The sequence below is a fragment of the Salmo salar genome, chromosome 17 (genome assembly GCF_965601325.2).
Source record: "Salmo salar chromosome 17, fSalSal1, whole genome shotgun sequence".
Classification (NCBI taxonomy): Eukaryota; Metazoa; Chordata; class Actinopteri; order Salmoniformes; family Salmonidae; genus Salmo; species Salmo salar.
Genome location: NC_138307.1, coordinates 40,096,402 through 40,121,539, shown reverse-complemented (window position 1 = coordinate 40,121,539; position 25,138 = coordinate 40,096,402). Strand labels below are relative to the sequence as shown.

The 25,138-nt window shown below is 48.2% G+C and overlaps 2 protein-coding genes across 5 annotated transcripts; both read right to left on the bottom strand.

Moving 5' to 3' along the window:
- Positions 1-863: 863 nt before the first annotated feature.
- Positions 864-15,233, bottom strand: LOC123728211 (centromere protein Q). Its single transcript, XM_082963781.1, is given in 9 exon segments — positions 864-1,534; positions 4,244-4,279; positions 4,281-4,316; positions 9,589-9,708; positions 9,873-10,002; positions 13,445-13,513; positions 14,252-14,421; positions 14,701-14,801; positions 15,127-15,233. Coding segments are annotated over 8 exon segments (825 nt in total). The 5' UTR covers positions 14,797-14,801; positions 15,127-15,233; the 3' UTR covers positions 864-1,366.
- A 1,119-nt stretch (positions 15,234-16,352) lies between these two features.
- LOC106575037 (large ribosomal subunit protein uL16m) lies at positions 16,353-24,055 on the bottom strand. Of its 4 annotated transcripts, none has more exons than XM_082963779.1 (5): positions 23,826-24,055; positions 23,448-23,519; positions 19,804-19,952; positions 18,578-18,871; positions 16,353-16,831 (listed from the first exon to the last, which is right to left on the bottom strand). In XM_082963779.1, exons 1-5 carry the CDS (start codon positions 23,890-23,892, stop codon positions 16,640-16,642), a joined length of 774 nt encoding a protein of 257 aa, XP_082819905.1. In that variant the 5' UTR covers positions 23,893-24,055; the 3' UTR covers positions 16,353-16,639. The 4 variants fall into 4 exon arrangements, with proteins under 4 accessions (XP_082819905.1, XP_082819904.1, XP_045555602.2 ...); XM_082963780.1 differs by lacking the exon at positions 16,353-16,831 and adding an exon at positions 17,276-17,389; XM_082963778.1 differs by lacking the exons at positions 23,448-23,519; positions 23,826-24,055 and adding an exon at positions 23,268-23,441.
- Positions 24,056-25,138: the final 1,083 nt, after the last annotated feature.

Sequence of the window (25,138 nt, the reverse complement as noted above, 5' to 3'; positions counted from 1 at the left end):
GCCTGTCACCCAGCCTGTCTGGACTACAGACATTATCTCAGGGCTGGAGGAAGCCTGTCTGGACTACAGGCATTATCTCAGGGCCGAAGGAAGACTGTCTGGACTAGAGGCATTATCTCAGGGCTGGAGGAAGACTGTCTGGACTAGAGGCATTATCTCAGGGCTGAAGGAAGACTGTCACCCAGCCTGTCTGGACTACAGGCATTATCTCAGGGCTGAAGGAAGCCTGTCACCCAGCCTGTCTGGACTACAGACATTATCTCAGGGCTGGAGGAAGCCTGTCTGGACTACAGGCATTATCTCAGGGCCGAAGGAAGACTGTCTGGACTAGAGGCATTATCTCAGGGCTGGAGGAAGACTGTCTGGACTAGAGGCATTATCTCAGGGCTGAAGGAAGACTGTCACCCAGCCTGTCTGGACTACAGGCATTATCTCAGGGCTGAAGGAAGCCTGTCACCCAGCCTGTCTGGACTACAGACATTATCTTAGGGCTGAAGTAAGCATGTCACAACTAGAGGCATAATCTTAGGGCTGGAGTAAGCCTGTCACCCAGCCTGTCTGGACTAGAGGCATTATCTTAGGGCTGAAGTAAGCATGTCACAACTAGAGGCATAATCTTAGGGCTGGAGTAAGCCTGTCACCCAGCCTGTCTGGACTAGAGGCATTATCTTAGGGCTGAAGGTAAGCATGTCACAACTAGAGGCATTATCTTAGGGCTGGAGTAAGCCTGTCACCCAGCCTGTCTGGACTAGAGGCATTATCTTAGGGCTGGAGTAAGCCTGTCACCCAGCCTGTCTGGACTAGCCGCATTATAAGAACTAAAAGCATCATAGGAAGTCATCAAAATATTCAAAGACCAAAAATACTTTTACAGGTTTTTAATGATCATCTACGGCTAAAAGAAGAAACACTTTGAAAAATAAAATACATACAGATATGAACAAATAGGGCTCCTACTAATACAGAATACAATGTTAACTATGTAACGGTTAAAGTCAGGTGGTCCGTGCAAAGCCAATGCCAGAGACATATAACAAATGGCTAAAACATAGTGATATAAATACAGATGGCTAATGGAGCCTTGCTATTGTCCAACCAGGCTGGGCGGAGCCTTGCTATTGTCCAACCAGGCTGGGCGGAGCCTTGCTATTGTCCAACCAGGCTGGGCGGAGCCTTGCTATTGTCCAACCAGGCTGGGCGGAGCCTTGCTATTGTCCAACCAGGCTGGGCGGAGCCTTGCTATTGTCCAACCAGGCTGGGCGGAGCCTTGCTATTGTCCAACCAGGCTGGGCGGAGCACTGCTATTGTCCAACCAGGCTGGGCGGAGCCTTGCTATTGTCCAACCAGGCTGGATGGAGGAGTCCTGCTATTGGCTGACAGCTGTAGGTGGAGTGATCAGGTGGTCAGCGTGTCTGTAGGCTCGTTCCAGTAAGGTCTGGGCATCCTGGACCGGCCCTGATGCCTGGAGGGTCTTGGCTAGGCGACGGGCCGTGGCGACGGCGTGTCCGCTACGAACCAGACTCACCATCTGCTCCTAGAAAAGGAGAGGACAGTTAGTAAGCAACCCTGGCGTTGTCCCGTGTAGCTCAGTTGGTAGAGCATGGTGTTTGGCAACGCCAGGGTTGTGGGTTCGATTCCCACGGGGGACCAGTATGGAGGGAAAGAAATGTATGCATTCACTACTGTAAGTCGCTCTTGATAAGAGCGTCTGCTAAAATGACTAAAATGTAAAAAAAAAAAAAAATGAAGCACTATTTCCTGTTACGTTGCTCAGACTATTTCTCCTTCAAGGTTTTAGTTTTTTTTGGTTGGTACTTTTTACCCTCCTCAATTTCGTGGTTTAGTCTCGTCCCATCACTGCAACGTACGGACTCGGGAGAGGTCGAAGGTCGAGAGACATGCGTCCTCCGAAACACGACCCCGCCGAGACACACTGCTTCTTGACACGCTGCTCGTTTTAACCCGGAAGCCAGCCGGTAGGAAACGAACTGGCGATGCGAGTCAGCTTGCATGCGCCCGGGACCGCCACAAGGAGTCGCTAGAGCGCGATGGGACAAGGACATCAACGGGCCGGTCAAACTCTCCCCTAAACCGGACGACGCTGGGCCAATTGTGCGCCGTCTCATGGGTCTCCCGGTCGCGGCCGGCTGCGACACAACCCGGGATCGAACCTGGTCGCTGTAGAGACGCCTCTAGCACTGCGATGCGGCGCTACACAGGAGACCAAGATGTCCCTTTTTCATTTAATTAAAAATATATATATTTTACCAGGTAAGTTGACTGAGGACACGTTCTCATTTACAGCGACGACCTGGAGAATAGTTACAGGGGAGAGGAGGAGGGGGGATGAATGAGCCAATTGGAAACTGATTCGGTGACCATGATGGTATGAGGGCCAGATTTGGAGTTTAGCCAGGACACCGGGGGTTAATACCCCTACTCTTACGATAAGTGCAAATGGGATCTTTTATGACCTCAGAGAGTCAGGACACCTGTTTAACATCCCATCCGAAAGACGGCACCCTACACAGATATTTAGACCAGAGGAAAGAGTACCTCCTACTGGCCCCTCCAACACCACTTCCAGCAGCATCTGGTCTCCCATCCAGGGACTGACCAGGGACCAACCCTGCTTAGCTTCAGAAGCAAGCCGGTATGCTGCTGGCAAGCAGCAAATGATATGTACACTACTGTTCAAAAGTTTGGGGTCACTTAGAAAAGTCCTTGTTTTGAAAATTAAAAATGTTTCCAAATTTTTTTTTTAAAACGGCAGCTTCTTTAAATAGTACCCGCAAAACACCAGTCTCAACGTCGACAGCGAAGAGGCGACTCCGGGATGCTGGCCGTCTAGGCAGAGTTCCTCTGTCCAGTGTCTGTGTTCTTTTGCCCATCTTAAACTTTTCTTTTAGTTGGCCAGTCTGAGATACGGCTTTTTCTCTGCAACTCTGCCCAGAAGGACAGCATCCCGGAGTCGCCTCTTCACTGTTGACGTTGAGACTGGTGTTTTGTGGGAACTATTTAATGAAGCTGCCAGTTGAGGACTTGTGAGGCGTCTGTTTCTCAAACTAGACACTCTAATGTACTTGTCCTCTTGCTCAGTTGTGCACCGGGGCCTCCCACTCCTCTTTCTATTCTGGTTAGAGCCAGTTTGCACTGTTCTGTGAAGGGAGTAGTACACAGCGTTGTACGAGATCTTCAGTTTCTTGGCAATTTCTCGCATGGAATAGCCTTCATTTCTCGGAATAAGAATAGACTGACGAGTTTCAGAAGAATGTTATTTGTTTCTGGCCATTTTGAGCCTGTAATCGAACCCACAAATGCTGCTGCTCCAGATACTCAACTAGTCTAAAGGCCAGTTTTATTGCGTCTTTAAAATCAGAACAACAGTTTCCAGCTGTGCTAACATAATTGCAAAACGGTTTTCTAATGATCAATTAGCCTTTTTAAAATGATAATCTTGGATTAGCTAACACAACGTGCCATTGGAACACAGGAGTGATGGTTGCTGATAATGGGCCTCTGTTCGCCTATGTAAATATTCCATTAAAAATCAGCCGTTTCCAGCTACAATAGTCATTTACAACATTAACAACGTCTACGCCGTATTTATGATCAATTTGATGTTATTTTAAAAATGGACAAAAAAATATTTAAAAAAAAAGTGCTTTTCTTTCAAAAACAAGGACATTTCTAAGTGACTCCAAACCGTTGAACGGTAGGTAGTGTATCTGTCAAAAACCTCCAGGTGTTTTTGAGACTTCTTCAATTAAAGAAAACATTTCTTCCCTGAAAAGAACTTCGTTAACAGGATGGAGTACTCAGCAGAACGCCGTTGATGCGTCTGGCCACTTCCCCCTTCTACAGAACTCACAGATCACAGCCGCAATAAACCACAGCTATAAAAACCCCCAGGCTGTCTCTAGAACTGGTTACCAAAATGCATGGAAACCTGTGTGTGTGTGTGTGTGTGTGTGTGTGTGTGTGTGTGTGTGTGTTATAGCTTACTTGTTGACCTGTAAGGGTCTGTCTTTGGAAACCTGTGTGTGTGTGTGTGTGTGTGTGTGTGTGTGTGTGTGTGTGTGTGTGTGTGTGTGTGTGTGTGTGTGTTATAGCTTGCTTGTTGACCTGTAAGGGTCTGTCTTTGGAAACCTGTGTGTGTGTGTGTGTGTGTGTGTGTGTGTGTGTGTGTGTGTGTGTGTGTGTGTGTGTGTGTGTGTGTGTGTGTGATAGCTTGCTTGTTGACCTGTAAGGGTCTGTCTTTGCGCTGAGGTACAGGGGGGGAGGCGCAGGACTCCTTGCTCTGACAACTGGAGGATCTGAAACAACATGGAGAGAGGAGAGAGGAGCGGGAGAGGAGAGGAGAGAGAAGGAGGGGGAGAAGAGAGGAGAGAAGGAGAGAATGAGGGAGAGGAGAGAGTAGGGGGAGAGGAGAGAGAAGGGGGAGAGGAGAGAGAAGGGGGGAGAAGAGAGGAGAGAGTAGGGGGGAGAGGAGAGAGTAGGGGGAGAGGAGAGAGTAGGGGGGAGAGGAGAGAGTAGGGGGAGAGGAGAGAGTAGGGGGGAGAGGAGAGAGTAGGGGGAGAGGAGAGAGTAGGGGGGAGAGGAGAGAGTAGGGGGGAGAAGAGAGAGTAGGGGGAGAGGAGAGGAGAGAGTAGGGGGAGAGGAGAGAGTAGGGGGAGAGGAGAGAGAAGGGGGGAGAAGAGAGGAGAGAGTAGGGGGGAGAGGAGAGAGTAGGGGGGAGAGGAGAGAGTAGGGGGGAGAGGAGAGAGTAGGGGGAGAGGAGAGAGTAGGGGGGAGAGGAGAGAGTAGGGGGAGAGGAGAGAGTAGGGGGGAGAGGAGAGAGTAGGGGGAGAGGAGAGGAGAGAGTAGGGGGAGAGGAGAGGAGAGAGTAGGGGGAGAGGAGAGGAGAGAGTAGGGGGAGAGGAGAGAGTAGGGGGAGAGGAGAGGGGAGAGTAGGGGGGAGAGGAGAGAGTAGGGGGAGAGGAGAGGAGAGAGTAGGGGGGAGAAGAGAGAAGGAGGGGGAGGAGAGAGTAGGGGGGAGAAGAGAGGAGAGGAGACATAAACAGAAGCACACAGGCTGCATCTCAAATGACCTTAGCCCAGAGCCTATTCCCTATATAGCCCAGAGCCTATTCCCTATATAGCCCAGAGCCTATTCCCTATATAGCCCAGAGCCTATTCCCTATATAGCGCAGTAGCCCAGAGCCTATTCCCTATATAGCGCAGTAGCCCAGAGCCTATTCCCTATATAGCGCAGTAGCCCAGAGCCTATTCCCTATATAGCGCAGTAGCCCAGAGCCTATTCCCTATATAGCGCAGTAGCCCAGAGCCTATTCCCTATATAGCGCAGTAGCCCAGAGCCTATTCCCTATATAGCGCAGTAGCCCAGAGCCTATTCCCTATATAGCGCAGTAGCCCAGAGCCTATTCCCTATATAGCGCAGTAGCCCAGAGCCTATTCCCTATATAGCGCAGTAGCCCAGAGCCTATTCCCTATATAGCGCAGTAGCCCAGAGCCTATTCCCTATATAGCGCAGTAGCCCAGAGCCTATTCCCTATATAGCGCAGTAGCCCAGAGCCTATTCCCTATATAGCGCAGTAGCCCAGAGCCTATTCCCTATATAGCGCAGTAGCCCAGAGCCTATTCCCTATATAGCGCAGTAGCCCAGAGCCTATTCCCTATATAGCGCAGTAGCCCAGAGCCTATTCCCTATATAGCGCAGTAGCCCAGAGCCTATTCCCTATATAGCGCAGTAGCCCAGAGCCTATTCCCTATATAGCGCAGTAGCCCAGAGCCTATTCCCTATATAGCGCAGTAGCCCAGAGCCTATTCCCTATATAGCGCAGTAGCCCAGAGCCTATTCCCTATATAGCGCAGTAGCCCAGAGCCTATTCCCTATATAGCGCAGTAGCCCAGAGCCTATTCCCTATATAGCGCAGTAGCCCAGAGCCTATTCCCTATATAGCGCAGTAGACCAGAGCCTATTCCCTATATAGCGCAGTAGCCCAGAGCCTATTCCCTATATAGCGCAGTAGCCCAGAGCCTATTCCCTATATAGCGCAGTAGCCCAGAGCCTATTCCCTATATAGCGCAGTAGCCCAGAGCCTATTCCCTATATAGCGCAGTAGACCAGAGCCTATATAGCGCAGTAGACCAGAGCCTATATAGCGCAGTAGCCCAGAGCCTATTCCCTATATAGCGCAGTAGCCCAGAGCCTATTCCCTATATAGCGCAGTAGCCCAGAGCCTATTCCCTATATAGCGCAGTAGACCAGAGCCTATTCCCTATATAGCGCAGTAGCCCAGAGCCTATTCCCTATATAGCGCAGTAGCCCAGAGCCTATTCCCTATATAGCGCAGTAGCCCAGAGCCTATTCCCTATATAGCGCAGTAGACCAGAGCCTATTCCCTATATAGCGCAGTAGCCCAGAGCCTATTCCCTATATAGCGCAGTAGCCCAGAGCCTATTCCCTATATAGCGCAGTAGCCCAGAGCCTATTCCCTATATAGCGCAGTAGCCCAGAGCCTATTCCCTATATAGCGCAGTAGCCCAGAGCCTATTCCCTATATAGCGCAGTAGACCAGAGCCTATTCCCTATATAGCGCAGTAGCCCAGAGCCTATTCCCTATATAGCGCAGTAGCCCAGAGCCTATTCCCTATATAGCGCAGTAGCCCAGAGCCTATTCCCTATATAGCGCAGTAGCCCAGAGCCTATTCCCTATATAGCGCAGTAGACCAGAGCCTATATAGCGCAGTAGACCAGAGCCTATATAGCGCAGTAGCCCAGAGCCTATTCCCTATATAGCGCAGTAGCCCAGAGCCTATTCCCTATATAGCGCAGTAGCCCAGAGCCTATTCCCTATATAGCGCAGTAGACCAGAGCCTATTCCCTATATAGCGCAGTAGCCCAGAGCCTATTCCCTATATAGCGCAGTAGCCCAGAGCCTATTCCCTATATAGCGCAGTAGACCAGAGCCTATTCCCTATATAGCGCAGTAGCCCAGAGCCTATTCCCTATATAGCGCAGTAGCCCAGAGCCTATTCCCTATATAGCGCAGTAGACCAGAGCCTATTCCCTATATAGCGCAGTAGACCAGAGCCTATTCCCTATATAGCGCAGTAGCCCAGAGCCTATTCCCTATATAGCGCAGTAGCCCAGAGCCTATTCCCTATATAGCGCAGTAGCCCAGAGCCTATTCCCTATATAGCGCAGTAGCCCAGAGCCTATTCCCTATATAGCGCAGTAGCCCAGAGCCTATTCCCTATATAGCGCAGTAGCCCAGAGCCTATTCCCTATATAGCGCAGTAGCCCAGAGCCTATATAGCGCAGTAGCCCAGAGCCTATTCCCTATATAGCGCAGTAGCCCAGAGCCTATATAGCGCAGTAGCCCAGAGCCTAGTCCCTATATAGCGCAGTAGCCCAGAGCCTATTCCCTATATAGCGCAGTAGCCCAGAGCCTATATAGCGCAGTAGCCCAGAGCCTATTCCCTATATAGCGCAGTAGCCCAGAGCCTATATAGCGCAGTAGCCCAGAGCCTAGTCCCTATATAGCGCAGTAGCCCAGAGCCTAGTCCCTATATAGCGCAGTAGCCCAGAGCCTTTGGGCCCTGGGGGAAATATTGCAGTATTTAGGTGATAGGGGACTATTTAGAACGCAGCAGAGGACTTGATCCCCATCAAAGAGAAAGCTTTCTAGTCAATGACCAGAGGCCTCGGGGGGGGGAAGGATACGGAACGGCCCAGAGGGGGGGGGTGGGTGGGGAAATGATACGGAACGGCCCAGAGGGGGGGGGGGGGGGGGGAAGGATACGGAACGGCCCATCGGGGGGGGGGTGGGTGGGGAAATGATACGGAACGGCCCAGAGGGGGGGGGGGGGGGAATGATACGGAACGGCCCAGAGGGGGGGGGGGGGGGGAAGGATACGGAACGGCCCATCGGGGGGGATGGGGAAATGATACGGAACGGCCCAGAGGGGGGGGGGGGGAAGGATACGGAACGGCCCATCGGGGGGGAAATGATACGGAACGGCCCAGAGGGGGGGGGGGGGGGGAGGATACGGAACGGCCCATCGGGGGGGATGGGGAAATGATACGGAACGGCCCAGAGGGGGGGGGGGGGGAAGGATACGGAACGGCCCATCGGGGGGGAAATGATACGGAACGGCCCAGAGGGGGGGGGGGGGGGGGGAGGATACGGAACGGCCCAGAGGGGGGGGGGGGGGGGAGGATACGGAACGGCCCATCGGGGGGGGGGATGGGTAAATGATACGGAACGGCCCAGAGGGGGGGGGGATACGGAACGGCCCAGAGGGGGGGGGGGGGAAGGATACGGAACGGCCCAGAGGGGGGGGGGGGAAGGATATGAGATATTTGAAGTAGTATTCAGGTCTGGTTTGTATGAGATATTTGAAGTAGTATTCAGGTCTGGTTTGTATGAGATATTTGAAGTAGTATTCAGGTCTGGTTTGTATGAGATATTTGAAGTAGTATTCAGGTCTGGTTTGTATGAGATATTTGAAGTAGTATTCAGGTCTGGTTTGTATGAGATATTTGAAGTAGTATTCAGGTCTGGTTTGTATGAGATATTTGAAGTAGTATTCAGGTCTGGTTTGTATGAGATATTTGAAGTAGTATTCAGGTCTGGTTTGTATGAGATATTTGAAGTAGTATTCAGGTCTGGTTTGTATGAGATATTTGAAGTAGTATTCAGGTCTGGTTTGTATGAGATATTTGAAGTAGTATTCAGGTCTGGTTTGTATGAGATATTTGAAGTAGTATTCAGGTCTGGTTTGTATGAGATATTTGAAGTAGTATTCAGGTCTGGTTTGTATGAGATATTTGAAGTAGTATTCAGGTCTGGTTTGTATGAGATATTTGAAGTAGTATTCAGGTCTGGTTTGTATGAGATATTTGAAGTAGTATTCAGGTCTGGTTTGTATGAGATATTTGAAGTAGTATTCAGGCCTGGTTTGTATGAGATATTTGAAGTAGTATTCAGGCCTGGTTTGTATGAGATATTTGAAGTAGTATTCAGGTCTGGTTTGTATGAGATATTTGAAGTAGTATTCAGGTCTGGTTTGTATGAGATATTTGAAGTAGTATTCAGGTCTGGTTTGTATGAGATATTTGAAGTAGTATTCAGGTCTGGTTTGTATGAGATATTTGAAGTAGTATTCAGGTCTGGTTTGTATGAGATATTTGAAGTAGTATTCAGGTCTGGTTTGTATGAGATATTTGAAGTAGTATTCAGGTCTGGTTTGTATGAGATATTTGAAGTAGTATTCAGGTCTGGTTTGTATGAGATATTTGAAGTAGTATTCAGGTCTGGTTTGTATGAGATATTTGAAGTAGTATTCAGGTCTGGTTTGTATGAGATATTTGAAGTAGTATTCAGGTCTGGTTTGTATGAGATATTTGAAGTAGTATTCAGGTCTGGTTTGTATGAGATATTTGAAGTAGTATTCAGGTCTGGTTTGTATGAGATATTTGAAGTAGTATTCAGGTCTGGTTTGTATGAGATATTTGAAGTAGTATTCAGGTCTGGTTTGTATGAGATATTTGAAGTAGTATTCAGGTCTGGTTTGTATTACCTGCTGGTTACTCTCTTCCTGATGTCCCAGTTGTTGTCTGAGGTTAAAACATTGGTGCTCCAGAGAATCTCTCTCCTTCTCCAGCTGTTCTAGAGAGCCCACCACAGCCCTCAGCTCCTCCTGGACACACACACACACAAAAAACACTGAAAACACACACACACACACACACACACACACTAAAAAAACACTGAAAACACACACACACACACACACACACTAAAAAAACACTGAAAACACACACACACACTAAAAACACACACACACCCCTTCCTGTTTCTCACCACCAGCTTGTCGAGGAGCTTCTTGCCAACGGCTGACTTCCTAGTCTCTTCCTGGTGTTGACGGGAAGAATGACTCGTCACTTCCTGTTTCTGGATCGGGACTGACAGTTGAGCCAGTTTAGACAGGAACCTGAAACCAGAATACAGTCAACGTGTCAGCCAAGAAAAACAGCACCAGGGGGCCGCAGCGTAGCCTAGCGGTTAGAGAGTAGCCTAGCGGTTAGAGAGTAGCCTAGCGGTTAGAGAGTAGCCTAGCGGTTAGAGAGTAGCCTAGCGGTTAGAGAGTAGCCTAGCGGTTAGAGAGTAGCCTAGCGGTTAGAGAGTAGGGGCCGCAGCGTAGCCTAGCGGTTAGAGTGGAGGGGGCCGCAGCGTAGCCTAGCGGTTAGAGAGTAGCCTAGCGGTTAGAGTGGAGGGGCCGCAGCGTAGCCTAGCGGTTAGAGAGTAGCCTAGCGGTTAGAGAGTAGCCTAGCGGTTAGAGAGTAGCCTAGCGGTTAGAGAGTAGGGGCCGCAGCGTAGCCTAGCGGTTAGAGTGGAGGGGTCGGCAGCGTAGCCTAGCGGTTAGAGAGTAGCCTAGCGGTTAGAGAGTAGCCTAGCGGTTAGAGAGTAGCCTAGCGGTTAGAGAGTAGCCTAGCGGTTAGAGTGGAGGGGTCGGCAGCGTAGCCTAGCGGTTAGAGAGTAGCCTAGCGGTTAGAGAGTAGCCTAGCGGTTAGAGTGGAGGGGTCGGCAGCGTGGCCTAGCGGTTAGAGAGTAGGGGCCGCAGCGTAGCCTAGCGGTTAGAGAGTAGCCTAGCGGTTAGAGAGTAGCCTAGCGGTTAGAGAGTAGGGGCCGCAGCGTAGCCTAGCGGTTAGAGAGTAGGGGCCGCAGCGTAGCCTAGCGGTTAGAGAGTAGCCTAGCGGTTAGAGAGTAGGGGCCGCAGCGTAGCCTGGCGGTTAGAGAGTAGCCTAGCGGTTAGAGAGTAGCCTAGCGGTTAGAGTGGAGGGGTCGGCAGCGTAGCCTAGCGGTTAGAGAGTAGCCTAGCGGTTAGAGAGTAGCCTAGCGGTTAGAGTGGAGGGGTCGGCAGCGTAGCCTAGCGGTTAGAGAGTAGGGGCCGCAGCGTAGCCTAGCGGTTAGAGAGTAGCCTAGCGGTTAGAGAGTAGCCTAGCGGTTAGAGAGTAGGGGCCGCAGCGTAGCCTAGCGGTTAGAGAGTAGGGGCCGCAGCGTAGCCTAGCGGTTAGAGAGTAGCCTAGCGGTTAGAGAGTAGGGGCCGCAGCGTAGCCTGGCGGTTAGAGAGTAGCCTAGCGGTTAGAGAGTAGCCTAGCGGTTAGAGTGGAGGGGTCGGCAGCGTAGCCTAGCGGTTAGAGAGAGGGGTGGCCGCAGCGTTGCCTAGCGGTTAGACAGTAGCCTATCGGTTAGAGAGTAGGGGCCGCAGCGTAGCCTAGCGGTTAGAGAGTAGGGGCCGCAGCGTAGCCTAGCGGTTAGAGAGTAGCCTAGCGGTTAGAGAGTAGGGGCCGCAGCGTAGCCTAGCGGTTAGAGAGTAGCCTAGCGGTTAGAGAGTAGCCTAGCGGTTAGAGAGGAGGGGCCGCAGCGTAGCCTAGCGGTTAGAGAGTAGGGGCCGCAGCGTAGCCTAGCGGTTAGAGCGTAGCCTAGCAGGTTAGAGCGTACTGGCCCAACGCCCTAACCACGAGGCTACCTGCTGGTTAACTGGCCCAACGCCCTAACCACGAGGCTACCTGCTGGTTAACTGGCCCAACGCCCTAACCACGAGGCTACCTGCTGGTTAACTGGCCCAACGCCCTAACCACGAGGCTACCTGCTGGTTAACTGGCCCAACGCCCTAACCACGAGGCTACCTGCTGGTTAACTGGCCCAACGCCCTAACCACGAGGCTACCTGCTGGTTAACTGGCCCAACGCCCTAACCACGAGGCTACCTGCTGGTTAACTGGCCCAACGCCCTAACCACGAGGCTACCTGCTGGTTAACTGGCCCAACGCCCTAACCACGAGGCTACCTGCTGGTTAACTGGCCCAACGCCCTAACCACGAGGCTACCTGCTGGTTACTGGCCCAACGCCCTAACCACTAGGCTAAGGTCTACTACACCTGTTGTATTCAGCATTTCACTGTAAGGTCTACTACACCTGTTGTATTCAGCATTTCACTGTGAGGTCTACTACACCTGTTGTATTCAGCATTTCACTGTGAGGTCTACTACACCTGTTGTATTCAGCATTTCACTGTGAGGTCTACTACACCTGTTGTATTCAGCATTTCACTGTGAGGTCTACTACACCTGTTGTATTCAGCATTTCACTGTGAGGTCTACTACACCTGTTGTATTCAGCATTTCACTGTGAGGTCTACTACACCTGTTGTATTCAGCATGTCACTGTAAGGTCTACTACACCTGTTGTATTCAGCATGTCACTGTGAGGTCTACTACACCTGTTGTATTCAGCATTTCACTGTAAGGTCTACTACACCTGTTGTATTCAGCATTTCACTGTGAGGTCTACTACACCTGTTGTATTCAGCATTTCACTGTGAGGTCTACTACACCTGTTGTATTCGGAGACAAATAACATTTGATTTGTTCAGAGAAGACTGTGTTGCTGCACAGAAATCGCCTACTAAAGGACACCAATAAGAAGAAGAGACTTGCTTGGACCAAGAAACACGAGCAGTGGACATCAGACCGGTGGAAATCTGTCCTTTGGTCTGATGAGTCCAAATTGGAGATTTTTGGTTGCAACCGCCGTGTCTTTGTGAGATGCGGAGTAGGTGAACGGATGATCTCTGCATGTGTGGTTCCCACCGTGAAGCAAGGAGGAGGAGGTGTGATGGTGTGGGGGTGCTTTGCTGGTGACACCGTCTGTGATTTATTTAGAATTCAAGTCACACTTAACCAGCATGGCTCCCACAGCATTCTGCAGCGATACGCCATCACATCTGGTTTGGGCTTAGTGGGACTATCATTTGTTATTCAACAGGACAATGACCCAACACACCTCCAGGCTGTGTAAGGGCTATTTGACCAAGAAGGAGAGTGATGGAGTGCTGCATCAGATGACCTGGCCCCCACAATCACCCCACCTCAACCCAATTGAGATGGTTTGGGATGAGTTGGACCGCGGAGTGATGGAAAAGCAGCCAACAAGTGCTCAGCATATGCGGGAACTCCTTCAAGACTGTTGGAAAAGCATTCCAGGTGAAGCTGGTTGAGAGAATGCCAAGAGTGTCCAAAGCTGTCATCAAGGCAAAGGGTGGCTATTTTGAAGAACCTCAAATATTTTTATTTATTTATCACTTTTTTTTTGGTTACTACATAATTCCATACGCGTTATTTCATAGTTTTGACGTCTTCACTATTATCCTACAATGTTGAAAATAGTAAAAAATAAAATAAATTAAAAAAACTCTGGAAGGTTTTTGTGTCCAAACTTTTGACCGATACTGTATATGAAAATAATGAGTAATCGAGTATTTTGGGGTGACATAAGTGCATCTATGGATGCGGTTATCCCTCAGTACAGGGCGATGCTGATCATAGTGTAGCACTGGGGGACAGTGGACCCACTGAGTTCGGTTCTCTCACCTGTTTTTCACAATGTTCAGATGTTTCTGTGATTCCTCTTTCTTAGTCCGTCTTCCGGCCAGAACAGACCTGAGGGAGCGAGAAAAAGGAGAGAGGAACGGAGGGAGAACCAGAGAGAGAGAGAGATTTTAACCTTCAGTTCACCGATGGGCCAGTGGCCATGTTACAGCTCCTCTGTGTTCCTAGACAGATGAACAGTGGCTGAGGTTCACAGTCGACTTCCTGGGTACTGGTACTTCCTGGTACTACTCACAGTATAGACGGGCCCAGTCAGAACCATAATGGAGGATGTTACTCACAGTATAGACGGGCCCAGTCAGAACCATAATGGAGGATGTTACTCACAGTATAGACGGGCCCAGTCAGAACCATAATGGAGGATGTTACTCACAGTATAGACAGGCCCAGTCAGAACCATCATGGAGGATGTTACTCACAGTATAGACGGGCCCAGTCAGAACCATAATGGAGGATGTTACTCACAGTATAGACGGGCCCAGTCAGAACCATCATGGAGGATGTTACTCACAGTATAGACGGGCCCAGTCAGAACCATAATGGAGGATGTTACTCACAGTATAGACAGGCCCAGTCAGAACCATAATGGAGGATGTTACTCACAGTATAGACAGGCCCAGTCCAGAACCAAAATGGAGGATGTTACTCACAGTATAGACGGGCCCAGTCAGAACCCTAATGGAGGATGTTACTCACAGTATAGACAGGCCCAGTCCAGAACCAAAATGGAGGATGTTACTCACAGTATAGACGGGCCCAGTCAGAACCATAATGGAGGATGTTACTCACAGTATAGACAGGCCCAGTATGTTGTCTAGAGCCGTAATGGAGGACTTGGTCAGCGGTTTCCACTTCTCCTGACCATTCAGCTTCCTGGGACCTGCAACTGTGCCGCCTTTCTTCTTCTTCTGTGGTTTTGGCAGAGGGACCTGGCTGCTGGTTCCTGGCTGGGGCTCCTCCTAAAAAGGGATGGAGGGTACATGTGTGAGAATGATGCGATGAAAGCAAAGGAGAACCATTTTACATTTTAGTCATTTTAGCAGACGCTCTTATCCAGAGCGACTTACAGTAGAGTGCATACATTTTATTAGATTTTAAATACTGGTCCCCCCGTGGGAATCGAACCAACAACCCTGGCGTTGCAAAAACACCATGCTCTACCAACTGAGCTACAGTGGGACTATATTTGAGCTACAGTTTCCTCTCAAGAGGTTTAAATTCTTCCCGAACTTTCTCACCTGAGATACTCTCCGTTTATTTGTCTTGTCGCCTGTCTTCTTGCCTTTAGGTGCCTTGGACGGGACGCGTTGAGATCCCCGGACAGGCTTCATCATTTTAACTAGGAAATAAATTTAAAAAAAAGACCGCGTCAGATTAGACAACTAATCAAGGCTGGGGAAAAACATAGCCGCTAAATAGATAATGATATACAATCTGAAAGCGAGAAAACATGAGCACTGCCTAGACGAAACACGGATGTAGTTTGTTTAGTCAACAACAACAGCTAACGTTAAAGCTAGCTAAGGACCTTTTAACATTTTATACACAAGGCCACTGAGTAGAACAGTTTACAGGTGTAATTTATCGTTGCCGTTAGAGCCAATGTCGGAAGAATAACAATAACTAAAACATTTTAAAAACAAACGTTTGTAACTTTGACTTACCAGTTTCGCGGTATATTTCTTTCAAAAACGTTTGTTTTTGTACTCATTGCGCATGCGTTGTGAGCAGCAAGCAGGCCACTCCAGGCGGCCATGATGGAAAGGTCAATGCGCTCTCTTCATAGAGGATGGTACAGACCTCTAGTGGCCATGATGGAAAGGTCAATGCGCTCTCCTCATAGAGGATGGTAGAGACCTCTAGTGGCCATGATGGAAAGGTCAATGCGCTCTCCTCATAGAGGATGGTAGAGACCTCTAGTGGCCATGATGGAAAGGTCAATGCGCTCTCTTCATAGAGGATGGTACAGACCTCTAGTGGCCATGATGGAAAGGTCAATGCGCTCTCTTCATAGAGGATGGTACAGACCTCTAGTGGCCATGATGGAAAGGTCAATGCGCTCTCTTCATAGAGGATGGTACAGACCTCTAGTGGCCATGATGGAAAGGTCAATGCGCTCTCCTCATAGAGGATGGTAGAGACCTCTAGTGGCCATGATGGAAAGGTCAATGCGCTCTCCTCATAGAGGATGGTAGAGACCTCTAGTGGCCATGATGGAAAGGTCAATGCGCTCTCTTCATAGAGGATGGTACAGACCTCTAGTGGCCATGATGGAAAGGTCAATGCGCTCTCCTCATAGAGGATGGTAGAGACCTCTAGTGGCCATGATGATAATATAATATACTGGTTAGATGGGGTGTAACTATATAATATACTGGTTAGATGGGGTGTAACTATATAATATACTGGTTAGATGGGGTGTAACTATATAATATACTGGTTAGATGGGGTGTAACTATATAATATACTGGTTAGATGGGGTGTAGCTTGGCGTTCATGGTGAAATGTAATGAATACAAACTGCATCCACTTTGTGTGGTTTCATTCCATGATATTATAGAGAGACAGCTGTGGGGGAAAAAAATGGTGTTTTATCTAATCGCCATCAGACCTCAACTAAATGAATGAATTCGTAGTCAGCATTTCATGGTACCATGTGTATATCCTGTACATACGACAAATAAACTGGGTTTGAGTGACATATCGGTGTCTAACAACAATCACATGACTAGGGTGGTTAGGGTTAGGGTCAAAATGTATTGTTTGGAGAGGATCGACATTTAAATGATCTTTTTAAACAACGTTGACGGTCATAATAATGTCAATCCAACACAAATCCTATTGGCACCAACTTTCATTCTTCAGATTAAACAGTCGTTTAAAAACAGAATATTCTGACAAGTTTCTTTATTTTGTTATTGAACACCAATCGCTGATTTGGGACATAAAATTAACGGGCTACATCCGAATAAGGAAGTCACACAGAAGGATAGAATTCTCCACATGACTGACAGCCATTTTGTCTCCATGCGCTGCGTCTGACATGACACCCGGGCTCTGGTCAAAAGTAGTGTACCGTATAGGGAATAGTCAGCCATTTTGGATGGAAGCCATGTTCCAAAGCGCAGCTGTTAAAAAAATGTATTTTTTTTGAAGGGGCACCACGGGCGACTCCCCTCACACCCTGCCTGGGTTGTGGAACTTTCCGCTGTACTTCCCGTGGTTGTGGAGATCAAAGGGACTGAGGACCTTCCTGACCCCCAGCATGTTGCCCCTGGCGATCCTTTGGAAGGTCCAGGGATTCTGGTTGTTCTGCTCCATGTCCTGCTGCTCCTGCTGCATGGCTGCCAGGCTCTCTCTGGACACTACCTGGTGGAGAGAGAGGGGTCAGAGGTTACACAAGGACAGGATGAGGCATAGTGCTGCTGCTGCATGGCTGCCAGGCTCTCTCTGGACACTACCTGGTGGAGAGAGAGGGGTCAGAGGTTACACAAGGACAGGATGAGGTATAGTGCTCCTGCTGCATGGCTGCCAGGCTCTCTCTGGACACTACCTGGTGGAGAGAGAGGGGTCAGAGGTTACACAAGGACAGGATGAGGTATAGTGCTCCTGCTGCATGGCTGTCAGGCTCTCTCTGGACACTACCTGGTGGAGAGAGAGGGGTCAGAGGTTACACAAGGACAGGATGAGGCATAGTGCTGCTCCTGCTGCATGGCTGTCAGGCTCTCTCTGGACACTACCTGGTGGAGAGAGAGGGGTCAGAGGTTACACAAGGACAGGATGAGGCATAGTGCTCCTGCTGCATGGCTGCCAGGCTCTCTCTGGACACTACCTGGTGGAGAGAGAGGGGTCAGAGGTTACACAAGGACAGGATGAGGCATAGTGCTGCTCCTGCTGCATGGCTGCCAGGCTCTCTCTGGACACTACCTGGTGGAGAGAGAGGGGTCAGAGGTTACACAAGGACAGGATGAGGTATAGTGCTGCTCTTGCTGCCAGGCTCTCTCTGGACACTACCTGGTGGAGAGAGAGGGGTCAGAGGTTAAAGGTCAGGAACAGGATTAGAATCAGAGGAAATGATAGACATGTCTTTACAATCAGATTCATAGTCCTCCCTATAAGGTGGTCTCTGATGCTACCACAGAATGTAATGAGTTCTCTGATGCTACCACAGAATGTAATGAGTTCTCTGATGCTACCACAGCAGAATGTAATGAGGCCTCTGATGCTACCACAGCAGAAGGTAATGAGGCCTCTGATGCTACCACAGCAGAAGGTAATGAGGCCTCTGATGCTACCACAGCAGAAGGTAATGAGGCCTCTGATGCTACCACAGCAGAATGTAATGAGGCCTCTGATGCTACCACAGCAGAAGGTAATGAGGCCTCTGATGCTACCACAGCAGAAGGTAATGAGGCCTCTGATGCTACCACAGCAGAATGTAATGAGGCCTCTGATGCTACCACAGCAGAAGGTAATGAGGCCTCTGATGCTACCACAGCAGAAGGTAATGAGGTATTTTATTCTACCACAGCAGAAGGTAATGAGGTCTCTGATGCTACCACAGCAGAAGGTAATGAGGTATTTTATTCTACCACAGCAGAAGGTAATGAGGTATTTTATTCTACCACGGTAGAAGGTAATAAGGTATTTTATGCTACCACGGTAGAAGGTAATAAGGTATTTTATGCTACCACGGTAGAAGGTAATAAGGTATTTTATGCTACCACAGTAGAAGGTAATGAGGTATTTTATTATACCACAGCAGAAGGTAATAAGGTATTTTATGCTACCACAGTAGAAGGTAATGAGGTATTTTATTCTACCACAGCAGAAGGTAATGAGGTATTTTATGCTACCACAGTAGAAGGTAATAAGGTATTTGATTCTACCACGGTAGAAGGTAATGAGGTATTTTATGCTACCACAGTAGAAGGTAATAAGGTACTTGATTCTACCACGGTAGAAGGTAATATCCCAAGTCTAATAGGGAACTAGTTTTCCCCCCAACATATCCCTGCATATAGAGGAGAGAAGATGCTGTGATTGACTAGCACCACCCCGTAGATTTCGCCCCATTTTATTCAACCTTTATGTATCCCCAGCGGGGAAGCTGACCTTGGCAAGGAAGGGCAGTTTCTTGGCCACTTCCTTGAGGATAGGCTCCACCTCGCCCAGTTCCAGCCGTCCCCCGATCTCCACGATCATCCGTCCGTACTTCACCGGCGTGACGTAGTGGTCTATGCTCCCTTTCCCTCCTCCCATCCTCTGGCCCAGGCCCTTCCTGGTGATGGGCTTGTAGGGAGCGTTGATACGCCAGCGGGCGAAGGTGGTGCGAGGGTCCATCCTCCTGTTGATGGTCAGACGCATCATCTCCATGTGACCGAAGTGAAGGTAGCCTCCGCCCAGCGCCTGAGGAGAGGAGAGGAAGATGATTGGATAAGGAGGTAGCCTCCGCCCAGCGCCTGAGGAGAGGAGAGGACGATGATTGGATAAGGAGGTAGCCTCCGCCCAGCGCCTGAGGAGAGGAAGATGATTGGATAAGGAGGTAGCCTCCGCCCAGCGCCTGAGGAGAGGAGAATGATTGGATAAGGAGGTAGCCCCGCCCAGCGCCTGAGGAGAGGAAGATGATTGGATAAGGAGGTAGCCCCGCCCAGCGCCTGAGGAGAGGAGAGGACAATGATTGGATAAGGAGGTAGCCTCCGCCCAGCGCCTGAGGAGAGGAAGATGATTGGATAAGGAGGTAGCCCCGCCCAGCGCCTGAGGAGAGGAGAGGACAACGATTGGATAGGGAGGTAGCCTCCGCCCAGCGCCTGAGGAGAGGACAACGATTGGATAAGGAGGTAGCTCCGCCCAGCGCCTGAGGAGAGGACAACGATTGGATAAGGAGGTAGCTCCGCCCAGCGCCTGAGGAGAGGACAATGATTGGATAAGGAGGTAGCCTCCGCCCAGCGCCTGAGGAGAGGAGAGGACAATGATTGGATAAGGAGGAAGCCTCCGCCCAGCGCCTGAGGAGAGCAGAGGAAGTTTGAAACAGTGAACAAATAAAATAACTTTTATCAATCACAGAACAATTCTGGAAAATTGACGTTTAGGGGAAAGTTTTGATCAATGTAACTAAATCCACAGACCCTGATGGGAGATTATTTTTAACACATAACCCTCGTAGGCATGTAGACCGTGTTCTCTGTGTATTCAACACACACACACGCACACACAGACAGACACACGCACACGCACACGCACACGCACACACACACACAGACACACACACACACACACACGCACACACAGACAGACACACGCACACGCACACACACACACACACACACACACACACTCACCACGATGCCGTACTGTCCCTTGGTGAAGGTGTTGGCTGTCTGAGCCGGTCCCTGGATGTCTCTCAGCTTCTTCATCTCTTTCCTCGCCTTCTTCAAGTTAGGCACCTTGTTCAGAAACTTCAGCTTGGGTCTTTCAGGTAGCACAACCTCTACAGGGGGGGGGTCACAGAGAGAGAGGGGGGGGTCACAGAGAGAGAGGGGGGGTCACAGAGAGAGAGGGGGGGGGTCACAGAGAGAGAGGGGGGGTCACAGAGAGAGAGGGGGGGTCACAGAGAGAGAGGGGGGGGTCACAGAGAGAGGGGGGTCACAGAGAGAGAGGGGGGGGGGTCACAGAGAGAGAGAGGGGGGGTCACAGAGAGAGAGGGGGGGTCACAGAGAGAGAGGGGGGGGGTCACAGAGAGAGAGAGGGGTCAGAGAGAGAGGGGGGGTCACAGAGAGAGAGGGGGTCACAGAGAGAGAGGGGGGGTCACAGAGAGAGAGGGGGGGTCACAGAGAGAGAGGGGGGTCACAGAGAGAGAGGGGGGTCACAGAGAGAGAGGGGGGGTCACAGAGAGAGAGGGGGGGTCACAGAGAGAGAGGGGGGGGGTCACAGAGAGAGAGGGGGGGGTCACAGAGAGAGAGGGGGGGTCACAGAGAGAGAGAGGGGTCAGAGAGAGAGGGGGGGTCACAGAGAGAGAGGGGGTCACAGAGAGAGAGGGGGGGTCACAGAGAGAGAGGGGGGGTCAGAGAGAGAGAGGGGGGGTCACAGAGAGAGAGGGGGGTCACAGAGAGAGAGGGGGGGGTCACAGAGAGAGAGGGGGGTCAGAGAGAGAGAGGGGGGTCAGAGAGAGAGAGGGGGTCACAGAGAGAGAGGGGTCACAGAGAGAGGGGGTCACAGAGAGAGAGGGGTCACAGAGAGAGAGGGGTCACAGAGAGAGAGGGGTCACAGAGAGAGAGGGGGTCACAGAGAGAGAGGGGGTCACAGAGAGGAGACAGGGTCACAGAGAGAGAGGGGTCACAGAGAGAGAGGGGTCACAGAGAGAGAGGGGTCACAGAGAGAGAGGGGGTCACAGAGAGAGAGGGGGTCACAGAGAGAGAGGGGGTCACAGAGAGAGAGGGGGTCACAGAGAGAGAGGGGTCACAGAGAGAGAGGGGTCACAGAGAGGAGACAGGGTAAACAGTGTATGGAGTCTGGGTGATCTTGACCTGTAGCCAAAGTGTGTCTGTGTGGTCAGAAAACAGATATAATGTAATGTAGTTATGATGCAAACTGAACGCTTAACTACCAATAAGAGGGGTTCAACACAACGCTTCATTCATTCATTCATTCATTCATTCATTCTAGATAAGAGGGTTCAACACAACGCTTCATTCATTCATTCTAGATAAGAGGGGTTCAACACAACGCTTCATTCATTCATTCATTCTAGATAAGAGGGTTCAACACAACGCTTCATTCATTCATTCATTCATTCATTCTAGATAAGAGGGTTCAACACAACGCTTCATTCATTCATTCATTCATTCTAGATAAGAGGGGTTCAACACAATGCTTCATTCATTCATTCATTCTAGATAAGAGGGGTTCAACACAACGCTTCATTCATTCATTCATTCTAGATAAGAGGGGTTCAACACAATGCTTCATTCATTCATTCTAGATAAGAGGGGTTCAACACAATGCTTCATTCATTCATTCTAGATAAGAGGGGTTCAACACAACGCTTCATTCATTCATTCATTCTAGATAAGAGGGGTTCAACACAACGCTTCATTCATTCATTCATTCTAGATAAGAGGGTTCAACACAACGCTTCATTCATTCATTCATTCATTCATTCTAGATAAGAGGGGTTCAACACAACGCTTCATTCATTCATTCATTCTAGATAAGAGGGGTTCAACACAACGCTTCATTCATTCATTCATTCTAGATAAGAGGGGTTCAACACAACGCTTCATTCATTCATTCATTCTAGATAAGAGGGTTCAACACAACGCTTCATTCATTCATTCATTCATTCATTCTAGATAAGAGGGTTCAACACAACGCTTCATTCATTCATTCATTCTAGATAAGAGGGGTTCAACACAATGCTTCATTCATTCATTCATTCTAGATAAGAGGGGTTCAACACAACGCTTCATTCATTCATTCATTCTAGATAAGAGGGGTTCAACACAATGCTTCATTCATTCATTCTAGATAAGAGGGGTTCAACACAATGCTTCATTCATTCATTCATTCTAGATAAGAGGGGTTCAACACAATGCTTCATTCATTCATTCATTCTAGATAAGAGGGGTTCAACACAACGCTTCATTCATTCATTCATTCTAGATAAGAGGGGTTCAACACAACGCTTCATTCATTCATTCATTCTAGATAAGAGGGGTTCAACACAACGCTTCATTCATTCATTCATTCATTCTAGATAAGAGGGTTCAACACAACGCTTCATTCATTCATTCATTCTAGATAAGAGGGGTTCAACACAATGCTTCATTCATTCATTCTAGATAAGAGGGGTTCAACACAATGCTTCATTCATTCATTCATTCTAGATAAGAGGGGTTCAACACAACGCTTCATTCATTCATTCATTCTAGATAAGAGGGGTTCAACACAACGCTTCATTCATTCATTCATTCTAGATAAGAGGGGTTCAACACAACGCTTCATTCATTCATTCATTCATTCTAGATAAGAGGGGTTCAACACAACGCTTCATTCATTCATTCATTCTAGATAAGAGGGGTTCAACACAACGCTTCATTCATTCTAGATAAGAGGGGTTCAACACAACGCTTCATTCATTCATTCATTCATTCTAGATAAGAGGGTTCAACACAACGCTTCATTCATTCATTCATTCATTCCTTCTAGATAAGAGGGGTTCAACACAACGCTTCATTCATTCATTCATTCATTCATTCTAGATAAGAGGGTTCAACACAACGCTTCATTCATTCATTCATTCTAGATAAGAGGGGTTCAACACAATGCTTCATTCATTCATTCATTCTAGATAAGAGGGGTTCAACACAACGCTTCATTCATTCATTCATTCATTCTAGATAAGAGGGGTTCAACACAATGCTTCATTCATTCATTCATTCTAGATAAGAGGGGTTCAACACAATGCTTCATTCATTCATTCATTCTAGATAAGAGGGGTTCAACACAATGCTTCATTCATTCATTCATTCTAGATAAGAGGGGTTCAACACAACGCTTCATTCATTCATTCATTCTAGATAAGAGGGGTTCAACACAACGCTTCATTCATTCATTCATTCTAGATAAGAGGGGTTCAACACAACGCTTCATTCATTCATTCATTCTAGATAAGAGGGGTTCAACACAACGCTTCATTCATTCTAGATAAGAGGGGTTCAACACAACGCTTCATTCATTCATTCATTCAAGGAAGCCAGTTCAAATGATTGAATGCTGAAGGTGCCTGAAAAAGTAAGATACTTACCGCTGTAATCTGGAGGCACCTCGTACGTCTTCATCCCAGCAGACAGGACCTTATACTTACCGCTGTAATCTGGAGGCACCTCGTACGTCTTCATCCCAGCAGACAGGACCTTATACTTACCGCTGTAATCTGGAGGCACCTCGTACGTCTTCATCCCAGCAGACAGGACCTTATACTTACCGCTGTAATCTGGAGGCACCTCGTACGTCTTCATCCCAGCAGACAGGACCTTAAGATGACTCTGCAGGACACCTAGACAACAAACAATAGTCGTTTTATATATTGCTGCTAGCTAGCTATAGCCGTTAGCTAGCCGCTAGCTAGCTATAGCCGTTAGCTAGCCGCTAGCTAGCTATAGCCGTTAGCTAGCCAGCCCAGCCCAGCTATTATAATAGTGGCTGCAGGCAGCCAGTCAAACGTGTTGTCAAGATTGTAAGAATACATCATGATCAATTATTTTTGTCATGTTTTTTGATGAGATAAATAACATTGAACAGTTTGCACCGTGACAAGTCCACCCCTCGTCCGTAAACTAACTAACTGTGATTGAATCTTTACCTTGGACCCCCGTGGATCTACCAGTGTTGGTCAATCCGACAACAGCGGATTTCAATAGACAAAGCATAGCTGCAAGTTATGATTATTAACTATGTTAGATAATTTTTTTTTACTATTTTATGTTATCGTCACCATCATTTCAAATTAACAACTATTACAGGTTACGATAAATAGGTTCGTTCGTAAAATCACGCGTTGCACAAGGTCACACCGACGAATGACTGAGTACTTCCGGGTCACGGATTTTTTGCAACCCTTTAGAATAAAAGTCCCATAATTAGGGCGAAAATGATGGGAAATGTATAGAATTATTAATATATTTTATACTAAGTTATCATACAAAGAATAATTAAAAGCAGGTCTATAAGATATGTCATAAAAAAATATATATATATATGTCAAATCTACATGATCAACAATGTGTTTTGTTTGTGTACTTCTATCATTTATTAGATCTTATGATTTGATTTATTTCACCTTTATTTAACCAGGTAGGCAAGTTGAGAACAAGTTCTCATTTACAATTGCGACCTGGCCAAGAATAAAGCAAAGCAGTTCGACAACATACAAAAACACAGAGTCACACATGGAGTAAACAAAACATACAGTCAATAATACAGTAGAAATATAAGTCTATATACAATGTGAGCAAATGAGGTGAGATAAGGGAGGTAAAGGAAAAAAAATGCCATGGTGGCAAAGTAAATAAAGTATAGCAAGAAAAACACTGGAATGGTAGATTTGTAGTTTGAAGAAAGTTCAAAGATAAAATATAAATAATGGGGTGCAAAGGAGCAAAATAAATAAAATAAATAAATACAGTAGGGGAAGAGGTAGTAGTTTGGGCTAAATTATAGATGGGCTATGTACAGGTGCAGTGATCTGTGAGCTGCTCTGACAGCTGGTGCTTAAAGCTAGTGAGGGAGATAAGTGTTTCCAGTTTCAGAGATTTTTGTAGTTCGTTCCAGTCATTGGCAATGATCTGTACATCGTGTACAGATAGTAGAATAGACCCCCCCCCCCCCCAACAGGGTGTAAACTCTGTGGAAGTGTTCCTGAGCAGAATGAGACCCCCGTTTACTGCTGCACAACAAACAGGAAGTTATGCACGGTGTAATATATATGTCCAACATTAAAATATACAAATATTACTGCATTTAAACTGATTGGTCACTCTGTAAGGACCACAGAACGAGCAGTGATGCTCCTTGGGTTGTACACTCTGTGGATATGTAAACTAGAGGTGCTCCTGAGTAGAAATAGGAACCATATTACCGCGACACAACGAACAGGAAGTTGTGTACTACGGTGCG